This window comes from Hypomesus nipponensis, chromosome 10 (genome assembly GCF_054491055.1).
Source record: "Hypomesus nipponensis isolate SF chromosome 10, ASM5449105v1, whole genome shotgun sequence".
In the NCBI taxonomy this organism is placed as follows: Eukaryota; Metazoa; Chordata; class Actinopteri; order Osmeriformes; family Osmeridae; genus Hypomesus; species Hypomesus nipponensis.
The window spans coordinates 11,867,492-11,884,735 of NC_140370.1; the positions used below are offsets into that span (position 1 = coordinate 11,867,492).

The 17,244-nt window shown below is 47.3% G+C and overlaps 1 protein-coding gene across 1 annotated transcript; it reads left to right on the forward strand.

The window, feature by feature from the left end:
* The first annotated feature begins 159 nt into the window (after positions 1–159).
* Positions 160–17,225, forward strand: tep1 (telomerase-associated protein 1). Its single transcript, XM_084707878.1, has 56 exons — positions 160–286; positions 909–1,459; positions 1,622–1,780; positions 1,904–2,053; positions 2,187–2,351; positions 2,482–2,619; positions 2,715–2,786; positions 2,900–3,015; positions 3,092–3,249; positions 3,330–3,439; positions 3,647–3,716; positions 3,827–4,013; positions 4,176–4,410; positions 4,685–4,837; positions 5,049–5,123; positions 5,321–5,442; positions 5,625–5,699; positions 5,941–6,084; positions 6,400–6,695; positions 6,807–6,927; positions 7,068–7,181; positions 7,265–7,382; positions 7,549–7,737; positions 7,877–8,046; positions 8,162–8,239; positions 8,327–8,468; positions 8,597–8,776; positions 8,876–8,968; positions 9,106–9,244; positions 9,438–9,597; positions 9,711–9,844; positions 9,995–10,083; positions 10,344–10,458; positions 10,599–10,827; positions 10,984–11,104; positions 11,234–11,358; positions 11,506–11,605; positions 11,701–11,856; positions 12,024–12,236; positions 12,331–12,384; positions 12,495–12,621; positions 12,756–12,989; positions 13,104–13,261; positions 13,343–13,444; positions 13,635–13,739; positions 13,952–14,081; positions 14,387–14,472; positions 14,660–14,795; positions 14,894–15,024; positions 15,152–15,273; positions 15,462–15,605; positions 15,711–15,810; positions 15,950–16,052; positions 16,167–16,249; positions 16,368–16,472; positions 16,559–17,225. The coding sequence occupies exons 2-56, from the start codon at positions 929–931 to the stop codon at positions 16,676–16,678; spliced, it is 7,782 nt and encodes a 2,593-aa protein (XP_084564004.1). The 5' UTR covers positions 160–286; positions 909–928; the 3' UTR covers positions 16,679–17,225.
* The last annotated feature ends 19 nt before the right edge of the window (positions 17,226–17,244 follow it).

Genomic DNA, 17,244 nt, shown 5'->3' on the forward strand with positions numbered 1-17,244 from the left:
GACTATTCTTGTTTTTAAAAAAAATGGTTTAATAAATAATAAACATTAAATGTAGAAATATAAATAAATGTTAACTCGTTATGTGCGCCGATATTTTACATAGTACGGTAGTGAAGGCACACACAAAAACAACAAAAAGCTATGACAAACTTGCAGGAAGTAGCTTACAAGTCAAGACGGTACTACAGAGAAGTTACAGCTACGAATTATTCAGACAAGTATCAATTGAGCATTTTTTTTAAATAGATATACAGTGGTGGACAACGGGTGAATACAGACTTGTAAGGTGAGTTGCGTGTCACGTAGCAGCAATGCTTTTATAATCTAGTTGACGCCCATTGGCAAGAGCTACTTGCCTGGTCAAGCTGGTCTGGGATTGCCTAAATGTAGCTAGTTGTAAGAGGTGAGCTTACCGCCTGCTTCAGACTAGAGCTATAATTTCTTTGCAATGTCATATAAACTCCATTGTGTGTCAACTCGGCAAAAGGATACTTTTTAGTTTGTTAACATTAATTTAAATTCGCAAATTTTTGCGTAGAATTTACTTTACAGAAGCACTTATGTGTTAATTTTGAGGAGCCTGTTCTACCCCACAGTAATCAGTGCCTCAGGTTTTGAGTTCTGATGGAAACCACGCTCATACATTTAGTATACACCACCACTATCTGAGCTAAGTAAAACTGTGTGCTGTTTGGACTTTGCACCCATTCACTGCAGATATAATGCCCCACCCAAACCGAACAGTTCCATAATCTAGGCTAATGTTTACAATACCGCCTGCTTAGATAGTGGACCAAGTTAGAATGCTGCTGAACTAGCTGCTCAACAAGATTTATGTTTGCTTGAGATTTAGAACTGTACTTCCCTGTACAAACTCCCTGACAGTTTACCTGTTTACTCCCTTGCAGTCTATGTCCTTGCATCAGAGATGAGGGAACTTACTCAGCTCCAGCAAAGCTTGGACAGCAACCAGCAGACTTCATCTACAAGGGAACTCTTCTCCAACTATGCTGCACCGGACTTGGAGAACAGGCTGTTGACCCAGGCGTCTTCTGTGCTGCCCCAGACCCTTTCTGCATCCTCCTCCTCCTGGGCATCGTCTCCTTCTTCAACCTGCCCCTCTCTCCTTCCTTCCAAGCTGTCTTCCACCACATCCTCCCTACTCGCCACCTTCACATCTGCCTCCCTCACCTCCCCCCTCCTCACCACTCAAAACAACCTCCTGAGGAGGGACCCACTCCTTTACCCCCCGCTCTCCTTCTCCCGCCCCTGTTCTCCTCCCCTCCATGGCTCTTTGCCTTCTGCATCCTTTGCACCCTGTACTGGTGCCAATCTCCAAGGAAGTCCTCACCTCCCTTCAACCTCCTGTCTTATTCAGGAGGGCCAGGACTGTAGAGATGGAGGAGAAATTAGTTGCTCCTCTGAGGATGTGCAGTCCCGTTGTGAAGACATGAGTGTGGTATGCATGATACCAGTTTTGTTCTGTGATTGGCTGGTTGGCCTAACCAATCTAGTCTTTATTTTTATTTGGGTCCAATATGGATTTTGTTTAATTTGAAGATACAGGTAGATCGTTTGTAGGTTAATGTCTTTTGACATAGCTTTTCTCAACTTATTTTAGTGTTCTGACCTGGACAGTAAGGTGTCCAGAGAGATGCCTGTCCTAGACATGGAGTTGCATCTTGAGGACCCTGAGCATCCTGTGATTATCAGCCAAGAGGAATTTGGAGAAATGGAAAGTGGAAAAGAGGACCTTGAGGATGTGCTGAAAGACAAGAAGGTACGAAAGGACACTGAACAAACACATTCACAGTACACTATATCGACCTATACATATCATCACACACAAATGACAGTCGTCTCTCTCAAATCCACCCCTTCATTTTTTTTTTGCTGTGGCCAGTACATGCTTCTGAATGAGGTATGCTGTTCTTTGGTGAATGAGACCCCTGCTCCTGGTGAGAAAGACTGGAATGCAGAAGGCAGAGTGTGGACAAGGATGAAGAACCTCGGTGAAGAAATTTCTAACAACGATCCGCAGTTTCTTCTCAAGGTCGGTGTTTGTGTGTTTCTCTTGAGAGTGAACCGAGAAGTCAATGTGTCACACGTGTAAACATGTGTCATGGAGTGAGTCTCAACATGGAGGAAAGGATGGATCCTATGCACTTTTTCCCTGTCCTATCTAGGTGGCCGTGTACACTAGACAAGAGTTGAACATCCGTATCACAGCCAACTACCTGTTGGCTCTTGCTGCCAGTCTGCCTGTCACCAAGCCACATGTACGCAGGTACTTCTGCGCAGCTGTGCAGCTGCCCTCTGATTGGCTGGAGGTGGCCAGGCTGTATAGTACGGTAGGTCATGCATGTGCGTCAGAAATTAGGGTGGTAGAACACGTGTTTTACGACATGTTTAGTTGCTCCAAACATCCCCTTCCTCCCCCTGTTTCTCTGTCTCAGTACTGCTTCTCTCTGTCGTCCACAGTGCTTCTGTCACTCTCTACCCAGCTGCCTGAAGAAGGCCATGGCGGATAAGTTCAAGCAGTTTAACGAGTATCAGCTGGCCAAATACAACACGCGCAAGCATCGTTGCAAACACAACAGGAACAAACCCAAAGCCGCGGTATGATGCACACACAGTGTGTTAACAAACACCACACATTCACCGGTTTTCTCTGTCTTGCCCTGTGCTAACCCAGCTCTCTGTGACCATGTTAGAAACCAACCCCTGATCAGCTGATAACGTGGGCCAAAAAGCTCAAGATGGATGTCCCTACTCTGCAGAAACATGTAAGTGTGTGTTCAGATGGGATCAGTCGGTTTGGCTGTAGTGGTTGCAATGTTTGTTGACCATGTTGAGTGTGTGTGTGTGTGTGTGTGTGTGTGTGTGTGTGTGTGTGTAGTTATCGAAGAGAGTGGTGGTCAATAAGAAGCAGAGCGAGTTCAATCTGAAGACATTTATCAAGAGACTCCACATTAAGGAGCCAGCCCAGCATGTCATGGCTATACTGGGAAAGAGGTACACACACACACACACACACACACACAGAAAGACCTTTGTCCGGATACATGACCTGTTTCTGTCTTTATTTTAGGTACCCAGGTGACATGAAGGCGTTCACCCACAGCGGGCTCACTGGAACTTGGGAGAGGGAGAGAGCAGGGCAGCGCATGAAGCTGGCCCGGCCAGACACATGGGAGCGCAAACTCAGCCAGGAAGGAAACAAAGCCCTTACCTGGGAGAAACTTATAGGTCTGTTAAACGTGTGTGGATGCACACAGACACACACACACACACACTTGGTATTGAACAGCTTTTTATTTTCTCTACAGACAACAGGTCTCTCCCCTTCATGGCCATGCTGAGGAACCTGAGAAACATGATATCCCAGGGCATTAGTGAGAAGCACCATCAGAAGATCCTTGCTAGACTGACCAATAAAGTGAGTTGTCTTTGAGTTTTCACCAATCAGTTACAAGTCCACAGTAAGAGACCAAAAAGTGGCTTAGGAAATCAGAGCATTGGTTCATTTAGTCCATTGATGGACGTATAAAATGCAATCAGTGTTGATTCAGCCTGTGATATGAAATGTTAGTGAAATAGTCATTCAATTACCAGGCCGTTAATTGTTGTCTGTTTGTTGTTGCAGAAAGCAGTCATTCAGAGCAAGCAATTTCCCTTCCGCTTCCTCTCTGCTTGGAAGGTCGTAAGTAGCATGGGTGAGAATTGGACACGCAACACCTCGGCACACAATCAACACACACAGGTCGACCAGATACACAAACACACAGACAGGGTGTTTGTTGACCCTCTTGTCTTCCGTATTCAGACAGTCCATCAAAGAAAGTGGTGCCCAGTTCTTCAAAGATATTGAAGAGCGTACTGAAGGGACAGTTGGGCAGCAAAGATTTTGGAAAATTGCAGCGTGGTGGGAGGAAGAAACTACGGGCAGCTCTGGGGGTTCCATTCATCTACCGCATGTACAAGATGAAGATGAGTGCACTTCAGAAACCCAGGTACATGGAATTATTGACCTGGTGTCTATTCATTCAAGGCAGGGACCCAATGCTATATATATACACTGTATATGTATATATGCTAAACTAAATTGTGTGTGTATGTGCCCTGCCCTGTTTGTGTATGGGTGTGCTTTTGCATGAATTTGTGTGTGTCGCCAGTCAAAACATTGGTGATCTACTGAAACGGTACCAGCAAGCCCTGGAGACGGCGGTGCAGATCTCCTGCCGGCACAACGTGCCTCCTCTCCCCGGCCGCACCCTGATCTTGGTGCCTAGTGGCTTAGAAACTCACGAGCCCTGGAAAAAGGCCCTTGACATCGGCTGTCCCATAAAAGCAGACCAGGAATCCGGGGAGGAGGAAAGCACAACAGATGTGAAGACCCTCACACCAAATGTAAGGACAAATGCCTTCTTAGCTGGCCCTTCTCTTACCTGCAAAGGGCCTGTTTAGATTCTATCAGAAAGTGCCATTCCTCCCTTATGAGATGGGCTCTGAGTAAACCAACAAAGTCTTTCCTTTTATCTGTCCAACTGTGTAAAATCAGGGATTGTCTGATGGGTAAAAAAGGCTTACTATTAAAAGTATTCCTGAATAACTTTTAGATTTTCATCTGTCAACGTGTTGAAAAGCAGTGGTTTACGTTTGGGATGGGTTTAATTCCACTCAGCTCCAGGAGGTGGCAGTGTTACTCTCACTGATGATTGCCTCCAGCGCTGAGGACCCCCAGCTAGTGCTGTTCTCTTGGAACTCTTTCACGGAGTTGAAGCTGGAGTCTGACGTGCTACTGGACAACTGGAGACAGGTGATGAAGAAGGTGAAGGTGAGAATCGTTGGTCAGTCTTTTGCATTTGATGTTAGCTTAGTTTGCCTTTACTGGGGAAAAAAGACTCCCTTGTGGTTTTCACTCTTAAGGCTAAGTAAGATATATTTATGACAAAGATGTAAAGGCCTGGTGATAATGGTGAAACTAAGGTCAATTGTCTGAGTTGATTTGTAATAAAACACTTTGAACCAACCCCTGGTCATTGAAGGAATTCAACGATGGCTATGACGCAAGTGAAAAGAGGAGCCAGTTAATCTCTCACATGTCGACATCAGAAAACAAGGTATGTTTGAATGTGCTCATGTTTGCACATCATGCAGATTTGGGGTTCACCTCTTTTGGCTTTTAATGTGGTGTTGTGAAATTAAAGCATGTTAGAGAGTGTTATAACTGCACGTTAAGCCGTAAATTCACATAATATAATCACTGTGAGATAAAAACAGCTACACTGCTTAACACCAAACCTCCCTTTCAACTCAGGTCAACAATATAATCGCTGTGACTGGTTATAATGTTTCCAGTGAGGTGAATTTGGCCATAAACCATTTGAGGAAAGAAGCGAACAACGACATTCTCTGTGTTAAGATAAACCTGGAGAAGAGGTATGTGGAGGAACAGGAAGCCCGCAGTGTAAAGCTCCCTCAGTAATGAGTCGCCATCTCAAGTGTGACTTTTGACTTAAAAATGATGACCAAGACTTGGGGAAAACGGCAGAGAACTACTCAGTTCATGAGAGGAACTTTGTCCATATATGTCTTCATCTTTCTTTCTTCCTTTCTTTTAGTCCCCCCAGTGAACAAGACTCCACCTCAAACAGGACCTATGTGGAGCTCTATGGGTTTAGCGAACAAATCCTCAAGTAATGCATCTCTTTGACTCTAACCCTAATGACCTTCTGTGTGGTTGGACACAGTGATGGAGGAGGCAAAACGAGGCATTTCTTTGTAATATAAGTACATTTGTATAAAAGTCTCTGTAAATGCAATATGAATGCAATTGTAAACGGGCACTGTAATGTAAGTCTAAGTGTATAAAGCTGTAATTGAAGCGTCCTAGTGTAAACAGGCCCTGTGATATGCGTATTTGTTCATCCTCCTCAGGTTTGTGGCTGAACGAGGCTCTTCCAGGCTGCTGGACCATGTGGAACTTATTGACAAACTGCACAACATCCCCTCTCACCCTGCTGCTAAAACCCCAGACACAGCAGCTGCCCTCATACCACTGCAGGAAACCCCAAAGATGAGGTACTAAGTTCATGTTTTGACACCTTTTTATTGAGTTTATTATCTTACGCCACTGTTACATGTATTCGTTTCGCAGATGCTTTTATCTAAAGTGACACACAAATGTGTATGGTCATGGTGAAGAATAATAATGTCTGTGGTTGACCCTCATGCAGGTTGTTCCTAGTTAGGAAGCAGGGTAGATGATTGACAGCAGCATCCTTTTGGACATGACAAAAAAGAATGAGGTCTGACTGTTCGAGAGTGCCGGAGTTATTTATTCCATCCATTTTGCGTCATCCACGTCCTTCCTCCCCCTTCCTGTCCTGAGTTCAGGTGGCGTGGTGTGCGTGTGTTCATCTCCTCCACCTTCAGAGACATGCATGCGGAGCGGGACGTCCTGGTGCGCTGGGTGTTCCCCGAGCTCCGGCGCCGCGCTGCGCAGCACTGCCTCTACCTGCAGGAGGTGGAACTGCGCTGGGGCGTGACCGAGGAGGAGTCCAGCCGCGCCGTGGAGCTGTGCCTCTCGGAAGTGTGCCGCAGCCAGATGCTGGTGGCAATCCTGGGGGAGCGCTACGGCCTGGTGCCTCCTCGCCCCGCCCTGCCAGACCTCCCGCAGTACAGCTGGGTACGTGTTTCTGTCCGTCTGTCCACCTGCGTGTATTCAGTAGAGGAGGGTCATCATTGTTGAGCCTTTTGACAGCAAGCTGGTTGAACCTGTCTGGATGTGATCCCTTCCACAGCTGGATACTGCCCCCCAGGCCTGTCGATCACTGAGATGGAGATTCGTCAGTTCCAAGCTTTATTCCCAGACTCCGCCCACAATCGCATGTTCGGCTACTTTAGGGTGCCCAATTTGTCCAGGTGTAATAATTATGTGCATTGACATTGATATATTGATATTTATCATGATGGCAGTGACACATGACGTCAATTGATTGGATCATACAGCCAGGTTAGCGGGTTAAGTTAAATTCCTGTTTGTTTTTGGATTTGTGTCTCAGGACTGTGCCAGTGGCATGGAAGTCAGACTTTGCTTCGGAGTCTCAAGAGGCAGAATCCAAATTGTCTGACTTGAAAAGAAGAATCCTGATTAGTGATGTGAAAGTCACTGAAGAGTGAGCAATGTTTTTGGTCATTCCTTCACTCACCCTGAGGTGAACTTGGGTCTGATAGTCTTTCTGTCTCTTTCCCTGTCCAGTTATCCCTGTGAGTGGGGAGGGATTGTGGATGGGAAGCCCTGTGTGAAAGGACTGGAGCGCTTTGGGAAGGCAGTGCTAGACGACCTGTGGGGGGCGGTGTTGAAGCAGTTTGTTGAGGTATGAAGCTGTATATAACTAAGGATAAGCCAATAAAAAAATCTAAGTTCAGATCTGGTTTAAGATTAGCTTGAATGAAAACTGAACTCGAAACAATTCACTTTCTTTTAATTATCCCTAAGACGATTCTTTTCACCAATTGTCTGTGTGGTGGTGTGTTTCCCAGGAGCCAGAGGATCCCGATCCAAGCTCTGATATCTCCCGTCAGGAGCTGCACCAGGGCGCCCTTCAGAGGCTGTTCTACGGCAGGGCTAAGCTGCTGAAGGAGGCTGTGGGGATTGTGAAGGAGGCCCAGCTGAAAGGAGGCCTGCTGCTGCTGGAGGGAGCTCCTGGAGAGGGCAAAAGCGTTTTCATGGTAAACTACAACACAGCGTCGGTACAGATTAGACACGCTCACTCGCTGACTCCTATCTCACTTCTGTTTTTCTTTTTTGTTTATATAAACTTACGTTTTTAATTTTAATTTTAATTATGCACTCTGTTTCATGATGCAGGCCGCTCTGGCAAATGCCCTCCAATCTCCAGAAACGTCTCAGGAAACTACTACATGTGGTGTCATATCCTACTTCACCGATGTTAGCCAATCAGCATGCACTGTGGTGAGCCTTCTGCGTTGTCTCGTCCAATGTTTGAGAAGAAGAAAGGAAGACACTTCAACTTCAGAGTGAGTGTCAAAATGAACAGGATGACATTGCATACACTATCTATTGTATTGAAATCAAATTCTTATTAATCAAATTCTAATGGACGTGTGATTCTAACCACATCATTCATAAAAGAGAAAGGATGGCAGCGTTCCACTCCATGCAGACTGACACCAAAAATGAGAAGCAATCTTCTCTCCCTTCAACTTTCAAGTGAGTGTCAAAATGAACAGGATGACATTGCATACACTACCTATTATATGGAAATCAAATACAATTGTTATTCATAATTCCTAAAAGAGATCTGATGGCAGAGTTCCACTCCCTGCTGAGTGACACCAAAAAGAACCAACCACTGGCCTTGCTGGTGGATGGAGCAGATCTGATCCACGATGGACAGGGTCATCTTACATCTTCTTGGATACCACAGCAGCTCCCTAAGGTCAGCCATTGGTTAATGATACTCGGTATATATTAAGTCTGTAAATAGTGGCAGTACAGTAAAGTACATGGTAGCACATAGATGCATTTATGTTAATACAGTTTTTTATTTTTGTAAAACATTTTCAGGGTGTGTCTTTGGTGGTCAGCTTCACATCCAATTCGCCCATGTTGCTAAACCTGGCAAAGAAGAAAGGGTATGTTCTGTTTCCTTTGGGGACGCTGTCTTTACCAGACAGAAAAGAGATCGTTCGGAAGGAACTGGAAGTCCACGGGAAGAAGCTTAGTGATTCTGCCTTCAACAACCAGGTTTCTTCTTTGGAAAAACAACACATGTTGTTGGTGGTGGGGGTGGCCAGAAGTACTCAATAGAATATTATCAAAATGAAAATATCTGTGTGTGTGTAGCTCCAGATACTTCTGAGGAAGAAGGGAGCAGTAAGTCCGCTCTACCTTCATCTGGCCTGCGAGGAGCTGAGGAGTTTCGCTTCATTCGAAAAGGTCTGCTGTCATTTATCTTCCAAATGATTAGTTATAATGAATAGTATGATGAAGTGGGGTGAACATACATGATCAGGATAGTGATGATGATGATGATGATGATGATGATGATGATGATGATGATATTTGTGTCTCAGATGAAGGAGAACCTCGAGTCCCTCCCCCCATCTCTGTGTCAGCTGGTACAACACAGCCTGGCCAGACTCCAGTCTCAGTATTCTCAGTATGGAGAAGCACTGCACTGGGCACTGGCAGCCTTAACAGTTAGCACTACTGGTGAGAAAGACCACCTTTCTGTTCAGTTACCATACATGTCAGAATACATAAAGACGCGCACCAAACCTGGGTGAAATTACTTCATTTATTGTCGTGGAACCCCACCAGTCTGGTGTGTCCAGTCAATTAAATTAACTGCACTTCAACAGTGTGGCATGTCAAGTCAGGTTTATTGTTCTTGGTGTTCTCATAGGCCTGGGGGAGAGGGACCTATATGCCATACTGAGCATGTGCAATGAGCTTCCTCCTGGAGAGGGGCTGTCACAATGGCAAAACATGCTTCACCTGGCCAGAAACCCTCAAGGACGCATCCCCATGGCAACCTTCTCCCACATGGTGCGGAGTCTGGAGAGGTAAAGAACATCCTTGTATAATGAGCAGCAATCGTGCACAATGTAAAGGATATTATAAAATGGAAGATGTTGATTATGTGATATTAGTCGAATATTCACTTTTGTCTCTGCAGCCTGATTGGTTCTTCTTACTGCCATGGTGAGGATGATATTCTGACTTTGACCAATCCGGAGGTGAGAATGGCTTTTGAGCAGCTACTTCTCCACAGTGATGCTTCTAGAACACAAGCTCATTCCATTTTGGCAGGTACTGGCATCCAACACACACGCACCAATTCAAACGTTTCAAAAATTGGGACCCCCTGGCTGTCTTCTTTTTTTTCCTACTTGCTTTACTCCAATACAAAATAATCTACATCAAAATATAGCTCTTTTGTCTTTAATCCTTCTTTCTCAGCACACCTTTGGGCACTGGCTGATCCTCAGGCAGAAGACACTTTTCTGCAGTGTGAAGCCAGCTCCATCATGCAACTGCCTCACCACCTGGTAAACACCCATAGGCCTGTGTGTAGCCCCCAACTACAGACTGCTCTCAATAGGAAATTCCCCATTAACCAATGAGCAAACACCTCAAATTGCTTTACTGTGGTTTCCATCTGGGAGGTTATGTTGGTAAGACCCTGGATTATGGCAACCTTGACCATTGATGATTCTTACTGCCTACTGATGTTGAAATCTCCGAAGGGAGTAGGCGCTCAGTCTTTTGTGAGATCCATCTATTTCTTCTTCTTGATGCACGGGGTCAGATGAGGAGTGGCCAGAGGGCGACGCTGTGTTCCCTGCTCTCCAGTTACTACTTCCTGTTTGCTAACGTGCGGCATGGCCTCCTGCACCACCTCCTAGAGGTCTACGCTTCAGCGGGTGAGACAGCAACTCTGGAGACCCAGGCTCCTGCCAGATACAGGATAGAAACGGTGGCGTCCATGGATGAGGACCCCCCAGAGTGCTGTGACAGGTTCCCATCTGCAGATAGCTGACTGTACCTCTTCTTCTTTGCCTAGAAGCTTCCGTGTCAGAGGTGGACTCAAGCAGTTTGGAGGACTGCCAGAGTTTCCTCAAGACCCACGCAGCCCTCCTGTCCTCTTGGCCCGCCCTGTTTGTCCAGCAGGCTCTCAACGAGCCCCACGACACCCCCGCCCACGCCTGGGCGCAAGGCCTTCTGGGAACAGGCGTGAGGACGCACACAGTGAGGTGGCACAACAACACACAGCACCCTCAAAAGCAGACCAGGTAGGTGGTCTATCTACAAACTATGTTGGTTGGAGACTTCTCATCCTGATCCATGGGGTTGTGACTTGGTCGTCTTGAGCTGTTCTGGCTGACTCCTCTGAGAGTTTCACACCGAGTTTGGCTTCAGGATCTGCGGTGTCTCTGTTTTACCGTCAGTGAGCTGGTGTCTACGTTCTGCTTGGAGCCCACCTGTGTGGAGATGAGTCCGGAGGGTGAGGTGATGGCAGTGGGCACTGGGCAGGGCACTCTGCACTTCCTCCACACCCACACAGGACAGGTAACAACAGTCTTGACAAGTCTGACATGAGCTGTGTTTAGATCTGGTTAGTTTTCCTCTACGGTTTGTTTCTGTATCCTAGTGCACTGTTCTTAAAGTGAAACCCTATGCTTTCCATGGTGTGTACAGGAAGTGAGGTCACTAATTAGCAGCTGTGATGGGATATCTGGATGCATCTTCCTGAAGAAGGGGCTTCTTGGAACAACCTCTTTTGATGGACGTATAGAGATATGGGACATTGACAATGGCTGCAGGTGAGAGAACGTTTCAGAAATGAAATCCCCTGAATTATGAACTCATCTTTTTGAGTGGTTTCCCATACTGGGTACTATGAAACTATGCACTACAAAGGTTTTAACATCTACACATGGACAACATACTTGTCTCCCTCCTGTCATCAGGATATCTCTCATTGATGGACACTCAAACCGAATCACTGGAAGTGACATCAGCGCCAACAGAAACCACCTAGCGACAGTTTCCCTCGACTTCACCCTCAAAGTAACACTCAAATCTTTGTTGTTGCTCTGTGTATGCAGGGTTTATTATTCCTTTTACCCACCATAGAAGTGTCATACATGTTCTGGCTTTTACAGGTGTGGTCATCGTCAGACTACCATCTGGTGTCAACCTTCACAAACCCCAGTCCTTTGAACTGTGTGGCCTTTGACCCAGAGGGTCAGATTTTGGCCGTCGGATGCTGGGATGGCGCTGTGCGTGTGTGGAACTGGCTCCAAGAGAAACTGGTCATGGTGAGGACATCAGCGAATGACATCAGTTTATGATTCTACGGAGAGCCAATGGGGAACCACGTTGGCAATAACCGCAGCTGAAAATGAAACCTTCTCTCCTGTCCTTATCTCCTACCTAACCCCACTTTTTTTTATTTTCTCTCGCTGTCCCAATCTCTCCATCCAAGACTCTCACGGGCCATGGCAAGTCGGTGCGCAGCCTCTCCTTCTCTCCCTCCTCCTCCCTGCTCTGCTCTGGCAGTATGTCTGGGGAAGTGCGGTTGTGGTCTGTAGCAGCCTCCACCTGCGTGGGGTGCTACCAGGCTCACCACGGAACCACTGAGGTGCTGTCCTTCCTGCAGGGCGGGGCAGTGCTACTGAGCGCTGGGTCAGACCACATGGTAGGAGAACGATAGTAGGTGCAAAGGGGCGAGTACGCTCACAAGAGAATGCGGTTATACCTACACACTTTTTGTTGCCTTTCCTTATCCCTAGGTCCAGCTATGGTCAGGAGGTCTCGGTCGTGCAGTGAACACTTTTGGAAAAAGGGTATGCTCTTGTTGCATGTTCTGTGAAGCCTTTGTTTTATTTTATTATTTTTGTGTATGTTGGTCCCTCTGGATGAGAGGTCAGCGTTTTGTGGATTTCTCCCTGGACAGGAGTGTGTTGAGCCGGGCCAGAGCATGCTGACCTCTGACCCTGCTGCCCTGTGTGTGGCGGTCAGTGGGGATGACGCGGCAGTGGGTTACCACGGGGACGGACTGAAGCTCTTCAGTCTTAAATCTGGTACGTCACTTTCCAATATCGTCAGTTACTTTTGATGTGTCGACACCGATCGAGTTTCGCTTCGAACTCGCCATGCCTTGCGGCAATCCTTTTGTGGAGGACTAAACAGATCAAATGTGATGCATTGGCTGCAGATGAAATGACCTGGGCCAGCGAGGGCCTGAGGGTTTCCATCCTGTGCCTGCTGTGGCTGACCGTGGAGGGTCCTGAGCTGCTGGTGACGGGGGCAGGGGACCAGCATCTGAGGCTGTGGAGGAAGGAGGAGAGGGGAGAGGAAAGAGAGATGGTGCTGCTAGGGCAGTTTGGGGCGCATCTTGGGCCCGTCCTTGCCCTGGCACAAAGCGGCGTGTACCTGGCTTCTGCCTCGGGTCAGTAGGAAAAGCAGCACACTGCTGGAAATCAATCCACCCTTAACGGTTCTATTGGATCAGATGCGAGGCATCCGTGATTCTGGGTTCATGAATGTGTTTCTGATCAAGCAGATGACTTCACCATCTCACTCTGGTCCCTGGAGCAGCTGACCTCTGGACCCTGGGTTAACATCAGTGTTGTCTCTGTCCTGAGAGGTCATGGGGGAGGGGTCACCTGCCTGGCCTTTAGTCCCACTGGCCAGGAGCTGCTGTCAGGGGGAAAAGATCAGGTGTGTGTGTGTGGTAGACATGTTGCTTGCTATGTTTGTGTCAGTTGTGGTGTTACAGCTAACTCTATTGGTGTGTTTCAGACTCTGATAGTGTGGGGTTGCAGTCCTCCTGCTCTCTCTAAGTCCCTTCCTTACTCTCACGGAGACTGGATCACCGGCTGTGCATGGACCCCCGACTGTGTGGTAAGCTGTGCGTGGGGGTGTTTCCTCATCATTAGCTAGCACAGCAAGCTAACAGACAAACTTCTGACCCCCATGATGATTTGTCTGCTTGCTAGGCGGCTGTAGTAAAGTAATACAAGTTTCTTGACTTCTTCACCGACTGACTGTGTAATACTTGATAAAGATTCATATTTCTAACTGTGCGTATCAGGTGAGCTGCTCCAGGGACGGCAGGGTGCGAGTGTGGGACCTCCAGACCGGCCGCAGCGTGAGGGAGATGGTGGGCACGTCCTCCCTCAGCACCCTCTGCTGCCTGGTGAGTCTGGCCGTACAGTGGGGGAGCCGTGTGGCGGAGCAGGAACCCTCCTAGACCTCCAGCAGGGCTGATGAAATCAAACCCCAAAATGTTACATACAACCACAGGATCCGCACCTTTAACCAACCTCAACGCTCAATAGAGGGTTGGGATTGTGTTGCGTTTGATTCTACTGTGGTGAGGCTGTGAGCCGGTGTCGTGTGTGTGTGCAGGGAGAGTTTGTGATGGCGGGCTGTTCAGACGGGGCGCTGCAGCTATGGAAGTGGAGATCAGGGATGGAGATGAGCAGGATCCCAGCCCACCACTCCCGCATACACCACTGCTCTGTGCTCCCCTGCCCAGGTACTGCACCCTGCCCAACCAGGGCCCTGGTACTGCACCCTGCCCAACCAGGGCCCTGGTACTGCACCCTGCCCAACCAGGGCCCTGGTACTGCACCCTGCCCAACCAGGGCCCTGGTACTGTACCCTGCCCAACCAGGGCCCTGATACTGCACCCTGCCCAACCAGGGCCCTGATACTGCACCCTGCCCAACCAGGGCCCTGGTACTGCACCCTGCCCAACCAGGGCCCAGGACAGAAATGAAACGGGACCAACCATAAAGATCTTAGTCATCATTATGTGTGTGTGTGTGTGTGTGTGTTCAGACAAGACCCAGGAGGTGAATCCAGAGAATATGACTGTTTCCACTGCATCTGATGACGGCAGTGTGAAGCTATGGAAGCCCTTCCAGGTAAGTCTGCTACTGTTCCAACACGCGTGTCTGCATGACCCTGGAGTAAACGTGTACATTACTATGAAGCATTACATACGGCTTCCTTTAAGTTGGAACCAAAGTGTGAAGAGAGTACAGCAATTTATATCTGTGACAATGAATTGGCCTGACATTTAAATAGTTCTGCTGAACTTGTCTCTCTCAGGTGCATCACTACAGCAGCTTGCAGGGCCACAGTGGAGGGATACGTGGCGCGGTCTGTAAGCAGGAAGGTATTCCAGAATTCCTTACTGTGTCTGAAGACAAGTCGCTCAGGTCATGGAACATCTCTACAGCAATGGGTAAACCAATAGTCAACCTAATACCATTGCTCGGCCACTAATTAGCCCAAAGATTGTTGGTGTCTGTTCACTTGTTTAACTGTTGGATTTGCTTGTAGAGAGTTCTCCCATCCAGGGGGGCAGCATCACAGCCGTGTGCTTCACCAGACAGGATGTTCTGCTGATGTTGGGCTATGAGTCTGGGCGTGCGACAATATGGCAGCACAACTCCATGGTTGGCCTCAAACAGGTCATTCTGCTTAGTCTCCTCACAACCAGATGTTCATGGTGGTGCTGCACAGCAGTTTGTCTCCCTTAGAAAACGATAGAACAAGGGTGAGGTGGTGTGTGTGGGTGTTTAACTGTGTCTCTCCCAGGTGTCTGAGGGTGCCATTACATCGCTGTGCTCCTTGCCTGAAGGCCAGGTGGCTGTGGGCTGCAGGATGTGCAACGTCTCCTTATGGCAGCTGGAGTGGAACCCACAGCACAGCTCTGTCAGGTACTGGTCACCCACGGGATAGGACTCCCAAGGTGGCAATTATGTTGTTATATACCGTACCAATCAGCAGAATGACCATGACCTCTACTCTATTGGGACTATAAGATCAATCAGTGACAGTAGTACTTCCAGCTGTACAGAAACATGGTCGTTTTTGGCATCAAAATGCTTTCATTTTGTGTCCCTAGTCTGAGGAAGGTGTCCACATACACCATGGAGTCTCCAGTCTTGTACCTGGCCCACTGCTCCAGGCTGCTAGGAATGTGTGAGGACGGATCCATCCACGACGTTGTGGCAGGAAACCCAGAAAACTGGGAATCTAAATCGATCATGTAAATCCCACCTGTTTACACCTTCCTAAAGAACAGGATGTGATGGTGAGCCGCGAAGCATGCGTCCGAAAAAATATCTGTTCTGACTGCTCGTCTCCGCCGCAGGTGGTGGAATGAAGTGTGCGTTCTCGGGATGACCCCCAACGATGGCAAGAGCGTGTGGCTACTGGGGGAGAAGGAAGGGAAGGTTGCCCTGGGCTTTGCAGTAAGTGGAGCACAGCCCCTAGTCATCTGCTATGTGGCTGTTAAAGAGAATTACTGGGATATAGCTGAGAAGGCCCTAATGTGTGTGTGTGTGTGTGTGTGTGTGTGTGTGTGTGTGTACCTGTGTTCTTCTTCTTCAGTATTCCATTGGCTCAAATATGGTGGCCAGCTCCAACACGGACCTCTGGATGGAGCATCCTGAGGGGAAGGGATGCTTCTTAACAGCGCTAACTATCAATGACGGTAGCACGCCATGACTGTACACATGTACATACACGTGTACACAAACACACACTCACTCAAGTGACGTCTCATGGGGGGGATGGTGACGTGCTGTGTTGTGTTTCGGTTCCTCAGACTTGGTGGTTTGTGGAGATTCAAAAGGAAACATATGGTACAGCCTCCCACCTGACATGAACACCTGGAGCAGCAAGAAACCTGTGAGTGCTCACATCCTGTTTGATGGAGAATCATCCCCTCGATGGTGATAATGGGGGAAGTGGAGGACGAAGGTTTTCATCTTTTTTGTGATGATGATGATGACTCTTGTCCCCACAGGCCCACAGTGACCGTGTCACTGTGCTGAGAGTGACCAGCACTACCATCATCTCTGCCTCCTATGACAGAACAGTCAAACTATGGAACAGAAACACTAAGAAACAGGTACACAAATCCCACATCCTCTAACATTCCAGTATATTTATTGGTTTGACACTGATATTGTTACCTGGTTATCTGTTTCCATGTAGGTGGGGATGTTTGTGTGTGGGGGTCCTGTGCTGGTTTTGGAGGTGAACCCACACAGTGCCAGTGAACTAGTGTGTGGAGATGGACTGGGAAGGTTCTACCATCTCTCCTGGACTGGATAGCCACCACACACACACACACACACACATGCGGGTGCTGCACTTCCATATTGTCCCATGTATCTCAAATAATTCTTCCAGATTTGTCTAAATGTTTTTGTTGCATCTGCACCGCAACATATTTATAATGGTTCAAGCAAAGTTAAATGGTTCAAGAAAAGTTCAATTTGAATTGTTTAAAATATAATGCTTCTCATCAAGGTTCATACTTGCTCAGCATGACTGTAAAAATAATAATAATTGTGATGCAATGTTTTTTTAATGAATACAATTATGATTTGCTTTCAGCTCAATTTGTGTAGAACATCTCTGTCCAGAGCTCTGTCTCTCATTTCAGAATGCAAGAAACAACAAAACAACAAAATAACCTAATGGTTTTCCAGCTTTTATTTATTTTTGTCTTCAAATTCAGACTCTTTATAGTTTTATTGACATTGCACGACTGTACAACGAAATACAGTGCCTCTCAGTGGTACACACGTTAAGTGGAAACATTAATACAACAGATACGTCAACCGATTTCAATAAAATGTACAATATTTTAACTCAATCTCTGTCTCCCTCTACTG

Excerpts from the sequence above, each read along its gene's own strand:
- tep1 (XM_084707878.1), top strand. The coding sequence starts at position 929 with ATGAGGGAACTTACTCAGCTCCAGCAAAGCTTGGACAGCAACCAGCAG. Across the intron at positions 1,781-1,903 it reads ATGTGCTGAAAGACAAGAAG|TACATGCTTCTGAATGAGGT; the intron begins GTACGAAAGGAC and ends TGCTGTGGCCAG. Across the intron at positions 16,473-16,558 it reads ACAGAAACACTAAGAAACAG|GTGGGGATGTTTGTGTGTGG; the intron begins GTACACAAATCC and ends GTTTCCATGTAG.